General features: G+C 49.3%; 1 protein-coding gene across 2 annotated transcripts in view; it reads left to right on the top strand.

Annotated features, from left to right (window-relative positions):
* The window catches only part of ppp1r1c (protein phosphatase 1, regulatory (inhibitor) subunit 1C), a 15,839-nt gene extending 2,655 nt beyond the window's left edge, over positions 1-13,184 (top strand). Inside the window, exons 3-6 of one of the 2 annotated variants that reach the window (XM_083923018.1) lie at positions 423-460; positions 753-807; positions 5,583-5,786; positions 12,402-13,184. In XM_083923018.1, the coding sequence (XP_083779144.1) occupies positions 423-460; positions 753-807; positions 5,583-5,786; positions 12,402-12,460 (356 nt within the window). In that variant the 3' untranslated portion in view covers positions 12,461-13,184. Of the gene's footprint in view, positions 1-422; positions 461-752; positions 808-5,582; positions 5,787-9,425; positions 9,644-12,401 lie in introns of those variants that run through there. The other variant, XM_083923017.1, reaches the window with a different exon arrangement.
* The last annotated feature ends 4,316 nt before the right edge of the window (positions 13,185-17,500 follow it).

Raw genomic sequence — 17,500 nt, 5'->3', positions numbered from 1 at the left:
ACTTTTTCAGGAGATTAGACGTTGATGCAGACTGTTCTTTTCTTTCTTATCATTGCTGGTTAAAAAATAAAAACATAAAGTGATGAAGTGATGAAGTGATGAAGTGATGAAGTGATAGAGTGATGAAGTGAGGAAGTGATGAAGTGATGAAGTGATGAAGTGATAGAGTGATGAAGTGATGAAGTGATAGAGTGATGAAGTGATGAAGTGATAGAGTGATAGAGTGATGAAGTGATAGAGTGATGAAGTGATGAAGTGATAGAGTGATAGAGTGATGAAGTGATAGAGTGATGAAGTGATGAAGTGATGAAGTGATGAAGTGAGGAAGTGATGAAGTGATGAAGTGATAGAGTGATGAAGTGATGAAGTGATGAAGTGATAATAATAATAAAGGAGTTCACGGCTGCGTCTCTTCTCTGCAGATGCTGGAGATCAACACGTCGTCACCGGAGCGTCGCAGGTTTGTGGAAATGTTGTTTACACACAGACGTGACGTCATCGATCGACCTCCAGATTAGGATTAAACGTGTTAAACGACACCTGTGACGCTTTAATCTGCAGTAAAATCACCATTAAACAAACTGAACCGACTCAGACGCAACTTTCACTTTTCAGTCGTCAAAGAGGAAAAAACCTTTGATAAAATCTGATTTATTGATGATAGAAGACGCTGATGTGATCGTTGTTGTTGTTGTTGTTGTTGTTGTTGTTGTTTGTGCGACTGCGTCAGATTAAACGTGTTTGTCGTGCAGGTTTCAGCTTCGTCCCAGAGGACGGCGAGCAGCTTGGCCCCGCCCACCATGAAAGGTAAACGCCCGTTTCCTCTGTTTTATTAAAAAGTGCACAAACATCATGTGAACGTGTGAAAGAGGCTCAGTGAGAGAGCGACACGCTCACGATCGATTGCTTCGGTCTGATTCGACGCAGACGCAGCGGTTTACGGCGTGACTCAGCAAACAACCAGCGTTTTGTTTTATTTAATAAATAATTTCAGTTTTATGAGAAACAAAGACGTGAAACAGGATTTCTGCAGTTTTCTCTTTACAAAAGTGGAGTTTTCATCTATTTTTAGTCATTTTGCATCTTTTTGTGCTAGTTTTGCATCTATTTTTAGTCATTTTGCATCTTTTTGTGCTGGTTTTGCATCTATTTTTAGTCATTTTGCATCTTTTTGTGCTGGTTTTGCATCTATTTTTAGTCATTTTGCATCTTTTTGTGCTGGTTTTGCATCTATTTTTAGTCATTTTGCATCTTTTTGTGCTGGTTTTGCATCTATTTTTAGTCATTTAGCATCTTTTTGTGGTGGTTTTGCATCTATTTTTAGTCATTTTGCATCTTTTTGTGCTGGTTTTGCATCTATTTTTAGTCATTTTGCATCTTTTTGTGTTGGTTTTGCATCTATGTTTAGTCATTTTGCATCTTTTTGTGGTGGTTTTGCATCTATTTTTAGTCATTTAGCATCTTTTTGTGGTGGTTTTGCATCTATTTTTAGTCATTTTGCATCTTTTTGTGGTGGTTTTGCATCTATTTTTAGTCATTTTGCATCTTTTTGTACTGGTTTTGCATCTATTTTTAGTCATTTTGCATCTTTTTGTGGTGTTTTCATCTTTACTAAAAAAAAAAAAAAACTACATATGTGCATGTGTTCCTTCTCTCCAGATGTGTAACGTTGACTCTTTCCAGTGCAGCTCCTTGTTCTTGTCGTGGTGTTTCTTCTGTTTGATTCTTTGGTGTGTGTGTGTGTGTTTGTGTGTGTGTGTGTGTGTGAGTGTGTGTGTGTGTGTGTGTGTGTGTGTGTGTGTGTGTGTGTGTGTGTCGTGGTGTTTCTTCTGTTTGATTCTTTGGTCACAGCCACGGTGACAAACAGCTCTTTACCTTCACACACAGATCATCTGCTGAAAGCTCCTGTCCTCCATCTTTGTTTGGGTCATTTTAGGGGAGGGGTGGATTCAGTGTGTCTGCAGAGACTGGCAGCATGGATGCTCATGTGTGTGAACAGAAGAGTAGACGTGGATGTGCTTCAGACCCACGGGCCTGAGTTTGACCCACGGGCCTGAGTTTGACCCCCCTGCTGTACACCTTTGTCGTTCAGTGTGACCCACGCTTCCTTTAACACCACGGTTCAGTCGGTTCTTCCTCTGACGCTCGTGCTGCAGCTGTGCACACATGTGTCGTCCTCTTCCCTCTGTTTGCTTTGTTTTAAGGAACGTTGTTTGTCTTTCTCTCTGTTACCTGCGGCTGTTTCTGGTTCTACGCCCTCTTGTTTGGTTTTCTTTGGTGTCTCTTGTCGGTCGGGCTCAGATCTGTGGGCTCAGCTGCGGCGTGATGGGGGATGGGGACGCTTTGGGCTCTTGAACTTTACGTTGGGGCCCAGAGGCGGCTCACGGTAACCCGACCCCACCAGATGGACCCAGTCTCAGTGTCTCAGTCCATCACTCTGGATAAACCATCTGTCCGTCACCGACACACGGGATCAGATCAGCGTGTGACGTGCTAACAGCGTGTGACGTGCTAACAGCGTGTGACGTGCTAACAGCGTGTGACGTGCTAACAGCGTGTGGCGTGCTAACAGCATGTGACGTGCTAACAGCGTGTGACGTGCTAACAGCATGTGACGTGCTAACAGCGTGTGACGTGCTAACAGCGTGTGACGTGCTAACAGCGTGTGACGTGCTAACAGCGTGGAGGCAAAGCTCAGACAGGAAACAACATGTGGGTAAAGGAGGTTTTCCCTTTGTGTTTAACGTGAATTTACGGGTCAAAGGCCCAATTTCAGGAGCCCGGTCCATATTCAACAGAAGGATCCAGAGAACAAAGAGTGAGTGAGCGGCTCGCTCCACAGAAGGGAAGGAAACTCACTGTGCAGCTAACAATCTACTCTTAGGGCGCCCTCCCACTGTGCCTCCGTCCCGTGCCCCAGCACGTGTCACGGCTAAAGTCTGGTTCCTTTGACCAGTGTGAGTGCAACCGTACCACGTCTAGGAGCGGCACGCTTGCCGTCCACGGCCCGTTTGGGAGAGGTGGGCTTTAGTAAAGCACGTTTGCACGTGTACGAGCACGAGCGTGCGCACGTGTACGAGCACGAGGCCTACGGCGGTTCTGAGGTCATTTCCTGTGCGCCTGTTGGGACGTAGAAAAAAGAAGGAGGGACCATGCGCGGACATTTCAAACAATGGCGGTGAAAGGTTCACGTTGGTGTGATGCGGAGGTGGAGTGTTTACTGCAGATTTGGTCGATGAAAAGATTCAAAAACAGTCGACAAGACGCACAAAAACTCCGAGGTCTACGGAAAGATCTGGAAACAAAGCCACGCATCGCCATGACGTCATCAATGCGTGTGACGTGTTACGGCGTGATGACGTATAGGCAGCAAGAAGCATTCTCCGAGGCCCAGGTAGTGTGAGTACAAACGGAGTGAGGGGACGATGGAGCAGCGGGGGCAGAGCTGCAGTCGCTCTACCGCACCGTTGTGATGAACAGAGAGCTGAGGAAGGCAAAGCTCTGGATCTACCCTCAGTCCTGGTTCCTACCCTCACCTGTGGTCCTGAAAGCTGGGTCAGGACCCAAAGAACCAGGTCCAGGTCAGGACCCAAAGAACCAGGTCCAGGTCAGGACCCAAAGAACCAGGTCCAGGTCAGGACCCAGAGAACCAGGTCCAGGTCAGGACCCAAAGAACCAGGTCCAGGTCCAAGCGTGTGAAGTGTGTTTCCTCAGGAGGGGGTCTGGAGTCTCCCTTAGAGAGAGGGGGAGAAGTTCAGCATCCGTGAGGAACTCGGAGTAGAGCCGCAGTCTCTAGTGCACCCTAAGGGCGCCCTCCCACTGTGCCTCCGTCCCGTGCCCCGTGCTTTAGGGTCCTTGTCCCCTCCAGGCCCGTTTGTACTCAGTGTTGTTTGTTGGGATGTGTGCGTTAAGGTTAGAGGAGCTTCTGCACGATCGTGTCTCAGAGACTTTGTTGTCTGAGCTGAATTATTGATGAAACTGTTGCAGAGGAAGAAGCAGCAGCATCAGCTCAGAGACGCTGACTCAGCAGAGCGTCACGTTCACTGCGGCGTGTTTTTGACCCGACGGAGAATTTGAACGACGCTGTTTTTGGGGAAAAACGCAGAAGAAGAAAAACAGGAAGAGAAACGTGGTGAAGGAGGAGCGCGTGCAGAAAATCTGCTGCAGCGAGTTCCAGGAAGTGAAGACAGTAAAAGCTTTATCGATCTGTGTGTGTGTGTGTGTGTGTGTGTGTGTGTGTGTGTGTGTGTGTGTGTGTGTGTGTGTGTGTGTGTGTGTGTGTGTGTGTGTGTGTGTGTCTGTGTGTGTGTGTGTGTGTGTGTGTGTGTGTGTGTTTTGTGTGCGTGTGTGTGCGTGCGTGTGCGTGCGTGTGCGTGTGCGTGTGCGTGTGCGTGTGTGCGTGTGTGTGTGTGTGTGTGTGTGCGTGTGTGTGTGTGTGTGCGTGTGTGTGTGCGTGTGTGTGTGCGTGCGTGCGTGTGTGTAGGCCTGTTAGCTAATAGCTCCATGAGTAGCTGCCTGTGCACCAACGGTTCTGACAGTATTTCATGTTCAAGGTGAATTGTTGTTTTATATTTTAATTTATTTTTAACGTAATGTGTAAATATTTAGAGTTTAGACTAAGCCCCGCCCACAGCCACTTCCTGTTTGGTCCAATCAGGAAGCTCTGTCAGCGTCAGTTCTCTGAGTGTCCACTAGGGGCAGGTTTCATAACAGAGCAGTTTCTCATTGAGCCCCATGTTAAACAGGCCGTTTACACAGCATCATTAAACTTGTTAGCATCATTAGCATGCTAACATTAGCATGCTAACTCCGTCATCTGGACCTCAAACGCGGTCATGTGTGTAGTTGGTTTCCATAGTAACAAGATAGTTTGCTCTTCGATTGACTGAACCAACCGATGTTTTTGAAAGACACCCTGTTAGCGTTAGCTCTGTTATGCTAATTAAATAGCTGCACTTGCACCATGACTTGAACACAGCCTGCTATCTCTGACACACTAGATGCTAATGCTAATGCTAATGTGGAGCAGTGGAGGATTGGGGCCGTGAGGGTCAGTGTTTTACAGTCTGTGAGCGTGGGACTGTGTTGAACATCAGTTTAAATCAGAAGCGCTGTGTCCAGGTCCAGATGACGGAGTTAGCATGCTAATGTTAGCATGCTAATGAAGCTAATCCTGACAACTAGCCTCCGAGGAGAAGTGAGGGCCAAGGGCTAGCTGTCACTCAAGAGGCCACGCCCCTAATTATTCATAAACTTTAACCTCCAATAACCTGCCCCTAGTGGACACTCAGAGAACTGACGCTGACGGAGCTTCCTGATTGGACCAGGAAGGAAGCTGTGGGCGGGGCAACATGGGGGAAACTACCCAGAATGCAAAGCACGGTGACTATATTTGGTATATTTACGTCTGTTTTGCTTCTTCAGTTGGATTTTTCAGTTCAGTTTTAGTTTATTTCTTTGATCCTGAACGTTAGCATCGTTAGCGTCGTTAGCGTCGTTACCTCCGTGTCCGTTTCCCGCTCTTTTCGGCGCCCGTATGCAGCTTTGGCGTCTCTCCTCTCGAGCTGCTCTTCTCTCCTCAGAGCTGCAGCTGGGGGTGGAGCAGCATCTCCTGGGGGCGGGGCTCTGCGACACGGACGGGCAGCGGGGCCCAATCACAGCGCAGCTCTGTGCCGCCGCTCCCCTGTGGTCCAATCACAACGGGCCGGAGGAGGCCAATGGGAACGAGGCGGGTCTGCTGTTAGCCAATCAGGAGAGAGGAGGGGCGGAGGGCAGCGGTTCAGCCGGTAAAACGCTTTTAAACACGTGAAACATTCAAAACAACGACAAAATTAATATAAATATAAATAAAATCTGTGTTTTTAGATTTAAAGCTGAAGAAAATACGAACTATCGTGAGTTTACGTTTCTGAAAAAAATTATTACATGGAAATAAAACGCAAATACACAGAAACAACCGATAATATAATAATATATATACATATATTATATATATATGACTCATACACATAATTATGCCAATAAATGTACAAAAAATTATTTTAAAAATTGATGCAGGCATTAATTAATGAAAACAATTATAAATTAATATGCTATTCATTTCTCTAATCAATTTTATTCAGTTTCTTTTTAAATTTCTAAATTCATGTTTTGATTTTTACAATCAATTGTGTTTTTTTCAATTATGCACAATATTATATTTATTTTTTATATTTATATTATAAATGTACAAACAATAATTTAAAAAAGAAATGAAGGCATTAATTAATAAAAACAATTTGGCATGATTTGATTTTATATTTATATATAAAATGACTTATTTTCTATTTATTCATAGTTTTTAAAATTTCTAAATACACGTTTTGATTTTTACATATTTTACAATCAATTGTTTTTTATTACTGTTTAAACGTATTTTTAAATGTATTGAACAGCTTTATTTATTATTTTAATAATACATTTATTTTTATTATGCAAATGAGAAATTTAGTCCAAAGTTTCTTATAAATTCAAATATTTAACAATGAATTAAAATGAGGTCATTTATTAATTTAAAGGAAAATTAAATAGAAAAGTGAATAAAAAATTAATTTATGCAACATTTCATCAGTTAAATAAAGGCGACATTTATTTTTAATATAACTTTTGGTAAATTTAAAGACATATTAATTTATTTATTGGGTCATTTAAGTTTTATTTATTTATTTATTTATAATAAGAAACAACAGAAAAGGCGGACGGATGGAAATGAGTTCGTCGTCGTTATAAAACACTCAGAAATATAAAATATAAACTACAATAAGAGTTCAGTAAATTTAAAACACTTTATTAAAATATTAAAATATTAAAATAAAGTGTGTGAAACTAAAACACTGCAGTAAAATGTGATTTTACATCTTTAATTTATTTATTTCACTTTAATTTTTCCACATGAAACATTTTTTTATTCACGTCGTCAGTTTCTGTTCTTCTGTTCATGAGACTAACAACACTAACTCCTCTCCTCCTTCTCCTCTTTTCCCCTCCTCTCTCCTCTCCTCCTTCCTCCTCCTCCTTCCTCTCCCTTCTCTCCTTTCTTCTTCTTCCCCTCCTCCTTCTCTCATCATCTTTCTTCCCTCCTTCTGCATATCGAAGCATCTTTCTTTCCTCCTCCTCTTTCTGCATCATCCTTTCTTTCCCCTCCTCTTTCTGCATCATCCTTTCTTTCCTTCCCTCCTCTTTCTGCATCATCCTTTCTTTCCTCTTTCTTTCTTTTCCTCTCCTCTTTCTGCATCATCTGTTCCTCTCCCCCTCCTCTCTCCTCCTCTCTCCTCCTTCTCTCCCTTCATCCTTTCCTTTCCTCCCTTCTTTCTTTCTTTTACCCTCCTCTTTCTGCATCATCCTTTCTTTTCCCCTCCTCTCTCCTCTCTCCTCTTCTTCCCCTCCTCTCTCCTCCTCTTTACCTCTCCTCCTTTACCCCTCCTCTCCCCTCCTCTCTCCTCCTCTTTTACCCCTCCTCTCCCCTCCTCTCTCCTCCTCTTTTACCCCTCCTCTCCCCTCCTCTCCTCCTCCTCTCCCCTCCTCTCTCCTCCTCTCTCCTCCTCTCCCCTCCTCTCTCCTCCTCTTTTCCCCCTCCTCTCTCCTCCTCTCTCCTCCTCTCTCCTCCTCTCTCCTCCTCTCTCCTCCTCTTTTACCCCTCCTCTCTCCTCCTCTCTCCTCCTCTCTCCTCCTCTTTTACCCCTCCTCTCTCCTCCTCTCTCCTCCTCTCTCCTCCTCTTTTCCCCCTCCTCTCTCCTCCTCTCTCCTCCTCTCTCCTCCTCTCTCCTCCTCTCTCCTCCTCTTTTACCCCTCCTCTCTCCTCCTCTCTCCTCCTCTCTCCTCCTCTTTTACCCCTCCTCTCTCCTCCTCTCTCCTCCTCTCTCCTCCTCTTTTCCCCCTCCTCTCTCCTCCTCTCTCCTCCTCTTTCCCCCTCCTCTCTCCTCCTCTCTCCTCCTCTTTTACCCCTCCTCTCTCCTCCTCTCTCCTCCTCTCTCCTCCTCTTTTACCCCTCCTCTCTCCTCCTCTCTCCTCCTCTCTCCTCCTCTCTCCTCCTCTTTTACCCCTCCTCTCTCCTCCTCTCTCCTCCTCTTTTACCCCTCCTCTCTCCTCCTCTCTCCTCCTCTCTCCTCCTCTTTTACCCCTCCTCTCTCCTCCTCTCTCCTCCTCTTTTACCCCTCCTCTCTCCTCCTCTCTCCTCCTCTCTCCTCCTCTTTTCCCCCTCTCTCTCCTCCTCTCTCCTCCTCTTTTACCCCTCCTCTCTCCTCCTCTTTACCCCTCCTCTCTCCTCCTCTCTCCTCCTCTCTCCTCCTCTCTCCTCCTCTCTCCTCCTCTCTCCTCCTCTCTCCTCCTCTCTCCTCCTCTCTCTCCTCCTCTCTCCTCCTCTCTCCTGCTCTTCTTCCCCTCCTCTCTCCTCCTCTCTCCTCCTCTTCTTCCCCTCCTCTCTCCTCCTCTCTCCTGCTCTTCTTCCCCTCCTCTCTCCTCCTCTCTCCTCCTCTTCTTCCCTCCTCTCTCCTCCTCTCTCCCCCTCTCTCTCCTCCTCTCTCCTGCTCTTTTCCCCCTCTCTCCCCTCCTCTCTCCTCCTCTTTTACCCCTCCTCTCTCCTCCTCTCTCCTCCTTTCTCCTCCTCTTTTACCCCTCCTCTCTCCTCTTCTCTCCTCCTCTCTCCTCCTCTCTCCTCCTCTTTTCCCCCTCTCTCTCCTCCTCTCTCCTCCTCTCTCCTCCTCTCCCCTCCTCTCTCCTCCTCTCTCCTCCTCTTCTTCCCCTCCTCTCTCCTCCTCTCCTCCTTTCTCCTCCTCTTTTCCCCCTCTCTCTCCTCCTCTCTCCTCCTCTCTCCTCCTCTCTCCTCCTCTTTTCCCCTCCTCTCTCCTCCTCTTCTTCCCCTCCTCTCTCCTCCTCTCTCCCCCTCTCTCTCCTCATCTCTCCTCCTCTCTCCTGCTCTTCTTCCCCTCCTCTCTCCTCCTCTCTCCTCCTCTTCTTCCCCTCCTCTCTCCTCCTCTCTCCTCCTCTTTTCCCCTCCTCTCTCCTCCTCTTCTTCCCCTCCTCTCTCCTCCTCTCTCCCCCTCTCTCTCCTCCTCTCTCCTCCTCTCTCCTGCTCTTTTCCCCCTCTCTCTCCTCCTCTCTCCTCCTCTCTCCTCCTCTCTCCTCCTCTCTCCTCCTCTTTTCCCCCTCTCTCCTCCTCTCTCCTGCTCTTTTCCCCCTCTCTCTCCTCCTCTCTCCTCCTCTCTCCTCTTTTCCCCTCCTCTCTCCTCCTCTCTCCTCCTCTTTTCCCCCTCTCTCCTCCTCTCTCCTCGTCTTTTCCCCCTCTCTCTCCTCCTCTCTCCTCCTCTCTCCTCCTCTTTTCCCCCTCTCTCCTCCTCTCTCCTCCTCTTTTCCCCCTCTCTCTCCTCCTCTCTCCTCCTCTTCCTCAGATTTGTCATGTGACCACAAACAGGACGCGTCCAGCCCCGACTCCGTCTCCCGATAGTTTCCATCTCTCCATCTCTCCATCCCTCCATCCCTCCATCTCTCCATCCCTCCATCTTTCCATCCCTCCATCTCTCCATCTCTCCATCTCCTGAAATAACGACTTTCCTTCTCTGCTGTTCGTCCGACTCATCACTCACCTCTGCTTCCTCCTTTGCTTCCTCCCGTGCTTCCTCCTCTGCTTCCTCCCGTGCTTCCTCCCGTGCTTCCTCCTTTGCTTCCTCCCGTGCTTCCTCCCGTGCTTCCTCCTGTGCTTCCTCCCGTGCTTCCTCCCGTACTTCCTCCTTTGCTTCCTCCCGTGCTTCCTCCCGTGCTTCCTCCCGTGCTTCCTCCCGTGCTTCCTCCTCTGCTTCCTCCCGTGCTTCCTCCCGTGCTTCCTCCTGTGCTTCCTCCCGTGCTTCCTCCCGTACTTCCTCCCGTGCTTCCTCCTCTGCTTCCTCCCGTTCTTCCTCCCGTGCTTCCTCCTCTGCTTCCACCCGTGCTTCCTTATGTGCTTCCTCCCGTGCTTCCTCCTCTGCTTCCTCCCGTTCTTCCTCCCGTGCTTCCTCCCGTGCTTCCTCCTTTGCTTCCTCCCGTGCTTCCTCCCGTGCTTCCTCCCGTGCTTCCTCCCGTGCTTCCTCCTCTGCTTCCTCCTCTGCTTCCTCCCGTGCTTCCTCCCGTGCTTCCTCCCGTGCTTCCTCCTCTGCTTCCTCCCGTGCTTCCTCCCGTGCTTCCTCCTGTGCTTCCTCCCGTGCTTCCACCCGTGCTTCCTCCTCTGCTTCCTCCCGTGCTTCCTCCCGTGCTTCCTCCTCTGCTTCCTCCCGTGCTTCCTCCCGTGCTTCCTCCTCTGCTTCCTCCCGTGCTTCCTCCTCTGCTTCCTCCCGTGCTTCCTCCCGTGCTTCCTCCTGTGCTTCCTCCCGTGCTTCCTCCCGTGCTTCCTCCCGTGCTTCCTCCCGTGCTTCCTCCTGTCCTTCACAGTAAAAGTCTCTAAATGCATTAAAATAATAATAATAATAATAAATCATAACTTTAAACCTCTGAATAAAGTTTTATTATATTCAAACTCGACTTAACGAACGTCTGCGTATTTATTAATAAATGTCACAGCGCGGACGTGCACATGGGCTCACCGGGGCTTTTATTGTGAAAGGTAAGAAATTATTAAAGCAGTTTTAAGTTTTAGACCCCCCTCCCACTGTGCCTCCGTCCCGTGCCCCGTGCTTTAGGGTCCTTGTCCCCCCCTCCAGGCCCGTTTGTACTCACACTACCTGGGCCTCGGAGAATGCTTCTCGCTGCCTATACGTCATCACGCCGTAACACGTCACACGCATTGATGACGTCATGGCGATGCGTGGCTTTGTTTCCAGATCTTTCCGTAGACCTCGGAGTTTTTGTGCGTCTTGTCGACTGTTTTTGAATCTTTTCATCGACCAAATCTGCAGTAAACACTCCACCTCCGCATCACACCAACGTGAACCTTTCACCGCCATTGTTTGAAATGTCCGCGCATGGTCCCTCCTTCTTTTTTCTACGTCCCAACAGGCGCACAGGAAATGACCTCAGAGCCGCCGTAGGCCTCGTGCTCGTACACGTGCGCACGCTCGTGCTCGTACACGTGCAAACGTGCTTTACTAAAGCCCACCTCTCCCAAACGGGCCGTGGACGGCAAGCGTGCCGCTCCTAGACGTGGTACGGTTGCACTCACACTGGTCAAAGGAACCAGACTGACGTGGTACGGTTGCACTCACACTGGTCAAAGGAACCAGACTTTAGCCGTGAAACCTGTTTGGGCACGGGACGGAGGAAAAGTGGGAGGGCGCCCTTATATCATCAGGGTTCGTGTGTGTTCAGAAAAATTAACTTTTTCAGGGAAAATTGTTGCAAAACATTTGCGTTTTGTTCAAAAATAAACACTGATGTGAAGTTTCCACTGTGATCAAGACTGAGGATGAATGAGATGCTGCAGCTTTCAGTTGCTCAGGGAGGAATTGTTGTGTCTGTAAATCATAAATAAGTCATAATGTGGTCTGGACCTACTCTATACGTAAAGAGTCCTGAGATAACAGGTCTGGAATGAGTCCTGACCCCAAGTGAAGGACTTCAAGTCCCTCAGGATCTGGTTCACGAGTGAGGGGACGATGGAGCAGCGGGGGCGGAGCTGCAGTCGCTCTACCCTCAGTCCTGGTTCCTACCCTCACCTGTGGTCCTGAAAGCTGGGTCAGGACCCAAAGAACCAGGTCCAGGTCAGGACCCAAAGAACCAGGTCCAGGTCAGGACCCACAGAACCAGGTCCAGGTCAGGACCCACAGAACCAGGTCCAGGTCAGGACCCACAGAACCAGGTCCAGGTCCAAGCGTGTGAAGTGTGTTTCCTCAGGAGGGGGTCTGGAGTCTCCCTTAGAGAGAGGGGGAGAAGTTCAGCATCCGTGAGGAACTCGGAGTAGAGCCGCTGCTCCTTTGTGTTGAAAGGAGCCAGTTGAGGTGGTTCAGGATCATCTGGTCTGGATGAACCCTGGGCGCCTCCCTAGGGAGGTGTTCCAGGCACGTCCAGCTGGGAGGAGGCCTCGGGGAAGACCCAGGACCAGGTGGGAGGAGGCCTCGGGGAAGACCCAGGACCAGGTGGAGAGATTAGATCTCCACACTGGCCTGGGAACGCCTCAGGATCCCCCAGTTAGAGCTGGTTAATGTGGCCCGGGAAAGGGAAGTTTGGGGTCCCTGCTGGAGCTGCTGCCCCTGAGACCTGATCCAGGATCAGAGGCTGGAGCTGCTGCCCCTGAGACCTGATCCAGGATCAGAGGCTGGAGCTGCTGCCCCTGAGACCTGATCCAGGATCAGAGGCTGGAGCTGCTGCCCCTGAGACCTGATCCAGGATCAGAGGCTGGAGCTGAGCTTTAAGTCGTTTCCTGTATTTGTTGGTGACCTGAGTCGCGTGTTTGTTCGTAGGTAAACTGAAAAGCTTCGTACCTGAGGACGACGAGGACGCCGACGCTCAGGGCGACTGACCCCGGAGAGAAACCTCAGCAGGAAACAGGCGCCGGGTTTGTCTCCGACACTCTGGACGAACCAACGACGGACGGCGCCAAAGTGCAGCACCTACGATGAACGACTCGGAAACAAAAGCACAACAACAAACTTTCAAACAACGGGGGAACGCTGCGGCCTCGTAGAAATACGAAGTTTGGACCAGGAAGTCTTATTTTGAAAGGGTGTTACGTCTAAACAGCCGATAGCTGCTTTGAAGTCGTCACCGTAAAAAGTGTCAATTTACTCAAAACCAAATTAAATCAAACAGTAAAAATCAAAAATAATGATTTTTAAAAACTAGCTAACTGCTAGCATGCTAGCTAATTACGAGTGTTAGCGACGGCTAAACGTTTTTGTGGCTGTGACGTCACAACGAGCTTTTCTTCTGTTGTTTTTCTTGACAATTTGTCAAATGTCCGTCGTGTCAGAATAAAATACAATAATAATAAACGTTTTTTATCATTTCTGATTATTTTTAAAGTGATTTTTTTTTGCGTTTTGGGTCAAAATGGCCTCAAACTTTTGAATAAAATAAACTTTTTTCTGATCGAACGTCGCGTCACGGAAAACTTATGTCGTAAATGTGATTTAATAAGATATTAAAATAACTTTTTTACACGTTTATTAATGAAATGTCGCTCGTTTGAGATCAAATCTAATTTGTTTTTCCTCAAAAATAAACGTTAATATTAAATTTGATTTTTAATATTTTCTGGTAAATTCAACAAAGATTAATTTCATATTTTCTTCTTTTCAAAATATTAATTAAAATGTTTCACAAAGAGGTTTGAACTCGATTTAATCTTTTAGTTATTGTCAAAAGATTCAACATTTTTAACGTCGTTATTCATCGTTTTATTGATTTTTTTGGTTCAAAATCGTGAAAACTCAACTTTCAGCGTAGAAAAACAAAACACGACGTTTAGCACATCGTGATATTTTAATATTTTCAACAATATTGTTTATTTTGTCCTAAAGTTTTGTTTTCTTCTGTTAAACTTTGATAAAAACAGTGAAAAGACGTAAAGACGATGTTTTAAATGTTGTTTTTTAACAGAAAACATTAAAAAAAGACTAAAAACTAAAGTAAACAAACGTCAAAAACAAAATATTGGAATAAATTAATGTTTAATGTTAAATTAAAGTCACGATGGAAAACTTTATTTTACATAATTATAAAATTATTTTAATAATCGGTGATTTTTAAAGTGCATTTTGTTTTTTACTTTAATAGAAAAAAGCTCATAATTTACATTTTAATGTGATTAAAATTAAAACGATCTGCTGTTAAAATGATTCTGTTCAGTTGTTTTGATCATAAATGTTTTTTATTTTTATTTTTTCTAAATATAAAAGTTTCCTTTTGTTTCAGAAACAAACAAAATCAAATTAAAGTTGTTTTAAATAAACTGAATTTTGGATAAAAAGTGATTTTTTCTGTGTTTTTGTTTCTTTTTCTTCTGTTTTTCAAAAACAAAAATGTCGACAATTTAAACAAACTGAAAAACCCTGATGAATAAAAGAGTGAAGCTATATTTTAAACTTTAACGCTTAAAGTTTCTCCTTCAGCGGGAGAATGATGGCGTCCGTGCTCCTGCGGCGCCCCCCGGTGGCGTCCGTGGGTCGCTGCAGGGGTTTGAAAATTCAGGTCAGAAAATTAATTCACACAAAAAAAACATTTTAACTGAATTTTGTGTTTCAGCAAAATGAAATAAACTCAGACTCACGTTCTGATGCTGCTTTGAGCTGCTTTGAGCTGCTGCCTCGTGATTGGCTGATTAGAAACGTGCGTTAACGAGCAGGTGCACCTGATAAAGAGGCCGCTGAGTGTGTTCTTGTTCTTTTTCACCTGTTTGTCACATTTTTTGGACCAAACTGATCCAGAAACGGACAAAACTGTCGACGCATTAACTGATTATGAAAGACCACGGTTCAGTCCAGCCACACGGGCCCCGGGTCTGCACGGGCCCCGGGTCTGCACGGGCCCCGGGTCTGCACGGGCTCAGGGTCTGCACGGGCTCAGGGTCTGCACGGGCCCCGGGTCTGCACTGGCCCCGGGTCTGCACTGGCCCCGGGTCTGCACGGGCCCCGGGTCTGCACGGGCCCAGGGTCTGCACGGGCCCAGGGTCTGCACGGGCCCAGGGTCTGCACGGGCCCCGGGTCTGCACGGGCCCCGGGTCTGCACTGGCCTCGGGGTCTGCACGGGCCCCGGGTCTGCACGGGCCTCGGGGTCTGCACTGGCCTCGGGTCTGCACGGGCCCCGGGTCTGCACTGGCCCAGGGTCTGCACGGGCCCCGGGTCTGCACGGGCCCCGGGTCTGCAAGGGCTCCGGGTCTGCACGGGCTCCGGGTCTGCACGGGCCCCGGGTCTGCACGGGCCTCAGGTCTGCTCGGGCCCCGGGTCTGCACGGGCCCCGGGTCTGCACGGGCCTGGAGGAGGCCCCTGTCCCAGAGACCTTCACCTCACACCTCCGGAGGAGCTTTCCTGGCGTCCCTGTGGAGGTTGGGGGCATCGAACCGGAGCGGGCGATGTTCAAAGCTTCCACTGCTGAAGCTGCAGCGGTGAGCTGTGGCCTCAAGGTCTCAGGTGCCTCAAGGGGCGGGGACCCTGGACCACCGTGGTGGACCCCGGGGGTCAGGGGTCCCCCTGAAGAAGGAGGCCTTCAGGATCTGGTCTCCCAGAAGACTCCGGAGGTGGTTCTGAGGTCCCCACAGGTCTGAAGGGCTGCAGCCTCTGCTGGGTCAGAGGCAAAGCAGCGGGTGTGGGAGGAGTTCACAGAAGTCCTGGAGAAGGACTTTGGGGGGCACCGAGGTGCTTCTGGACCACCATTCAGCACCTCAGGAGGGGGACACGGGGAACCGTCCAAGCTGTTCACAGTAAGGACGGGACGCTGGTGCCCTCAGCTGATGAGGTCATGGGGCGGTGGAAGGACTCTGAGGAAGTCCTGAATGGGCCCAACACGCCCTCTTTTGTAGAGGCAGAGCTGGAGGCTGATGGGGATCATCGTCAACATCTCTGACAGAAGTCACTGAGGAAGGAAACAAGTCCACAGAGGCAAAGCCCCAGGATCCATGAGCTGCATCCACACATGCTGAAAGCTCTGGGTCTGGAGGGGCCGTCCTGGTCCTGGTCCTGGTCCTGGTCCTGGTCCTGGTCCTGGTACACACGTCTCTGACACACTGGTGGAAGTCTGGGACAGTGCCGAGGGAGTGGCAGACCGGGGTGGTGGTTCCTGTTCAGAAAGGGGGACCAGAGGGTGTGAGCCAGTTCCAGGGGGATCACACTCCTCAGCCTCCCTGGTGAAGTCGACTCCAAGGTGCTGGAAAGGAGGTTGGTCCTGTAGAACCTCAGACTGAAGAGGAACCAGGTGGATCCAGTCCTGGACCTGGACCAGGACCAGCTCTGCACTCTCCAGGATCCTGGAGGGGGTCTGGGAGTGGGCCCATCCGGTCTACATGTGCTTTGTGGATCTGGAGAAGGCCCATGACCGGGTCCCTGGAGATACTGTGGGAGGTGCTGGGGGAGTCTGGGGTGAGGGGGTCACTTCTGAGGGGGTCCAGTCTCTGTACCCCCAAAGAGAGAGCTGGGTCTGGATCCTGGGCAGTGAGTCGGAGTGGTTCCCGGTGGGGGTCGGCCTCCTCCAGGGGGGCACTCTGTCACCAATCCTGTTTGTGGTTTTCATGGACAGGATATGGAGGCGTAGTGGTGGTGGGGAGGGGCTGCAGGTGGGTGGGCTGAGGATCTGGTCTCTGACGTGGTCCTGATGGCGTCGTGGGTCAGGGACCTTCAGCACTCACTGGATCGGTTCACAGCCGAGTGTGAAACGGCCGGGATGAGGATCAGCACCTCTGGATCTGAGGCCGTGGCTCTCAGCAGGAAACCGCTGGATTGTTACTCCGGGTCTGGAATGAGTCCTGACCCCAAGTGAAGGACTTCAAGGACCTCGGGATCTTGGTCCCGAGTGAGGGGACGATGGAGCAGCGGGGGCGGAGCTGCAGTCGCTCTACCGCACCGTTGTGATGAACAGAGAGCTGAGGAAGACAAAGCTCTCGATCTACCCTCAGTCCTGGTTCCTACCCTCACCTGTGGTCATGAAAGCTGGGTCAGGACCCAAAGAACCAGGTCCAGGTCAGGAACCAAAGAACCAGGTCCAGGTCAGGACCCAAAGAACCAGGTCCAGGTCCAAGCGTGTGAAGTGTGTTTCCTCAGGAGGGGGTCTGGAGTCTCCCTTAGAGAGAGGGGGAGAAGTTCAGCATCCGTGAGGAACTCGGAGTAGAGCCGCTGCTCCTTTGCGTTGAAAGGAGCCAGTTGAGGTGGTTCAGGATCATCTGGTCTGGATGAACCCTGGGCGCCTCCCTAGGGAGGTGTTCCAGGCACGTCCAGCTGGGAGGAGGCCTCGGGGAAGACCCAGGACCAGGTGGAGAGATTAGATCTCCACACTGGCCTGGGAACGCCTCAGGATCCCCCAGTTAGAGCTGGTTAATGTGGCCCGGGAAAGGGAAGTTTGGGGTCCCTGCTGGAGCTGCTGCACCCGAGACCTGATCCAGGATCAGAGGCTGGAGCTGCTGCCCCCGAGACCTGATCCAGGATCAGAGGCTGGAGCTGCTGCCCCTGAGACCTGATCCAGGACCAGAGGCTGGAGCTGCTGCCCCTGAGACCTGATCCAGGACCAGAGGCTGGAGCTGCTACGTTTATCTAAACTTTCAGCAGCTTCTCCTTCAGCAGCAGAACGATGGCGTCCGTGCTCCTGTGGCGCCCCCTGGTGGCGTCAGCAGGAAGCTGCAGCTGCAGGAAAATCAACATTTCCCTCCGACACACAAGAAAGTTTGTGAAATAATATTCATCCATTCATCTTCAGCCTCTTGTCCCTGTCGGGGTCTCAGGGGCTGGAGCGGATCCTAGCTGACATCGGGCGTGAGGCGGGGTCCACCCTGGACAGGACGCCAGTCTATCACAGGACACATAGAGACGAACAGAGACAGACAACCATTCACACCTACGGGTGATTTAGAGTCATC

Source organism: Echiichthys vipera, assembly GCF_963691815.1.
Source record: "Echiichthys vipera genome assembly, chromosome: 11".
Classification (NCBI taxonomy): Eukaryota; Metazoa; Chordata; class Actinopteri; order Perciformes; family Trachinidae; genus Echiichthys; species Echiichthys vipera.
The sequence above is the reverse complement of the archived record's forward strand: the minus strand, read 5'-3'. Positions and strand labels throughout refer to the sequence as shown.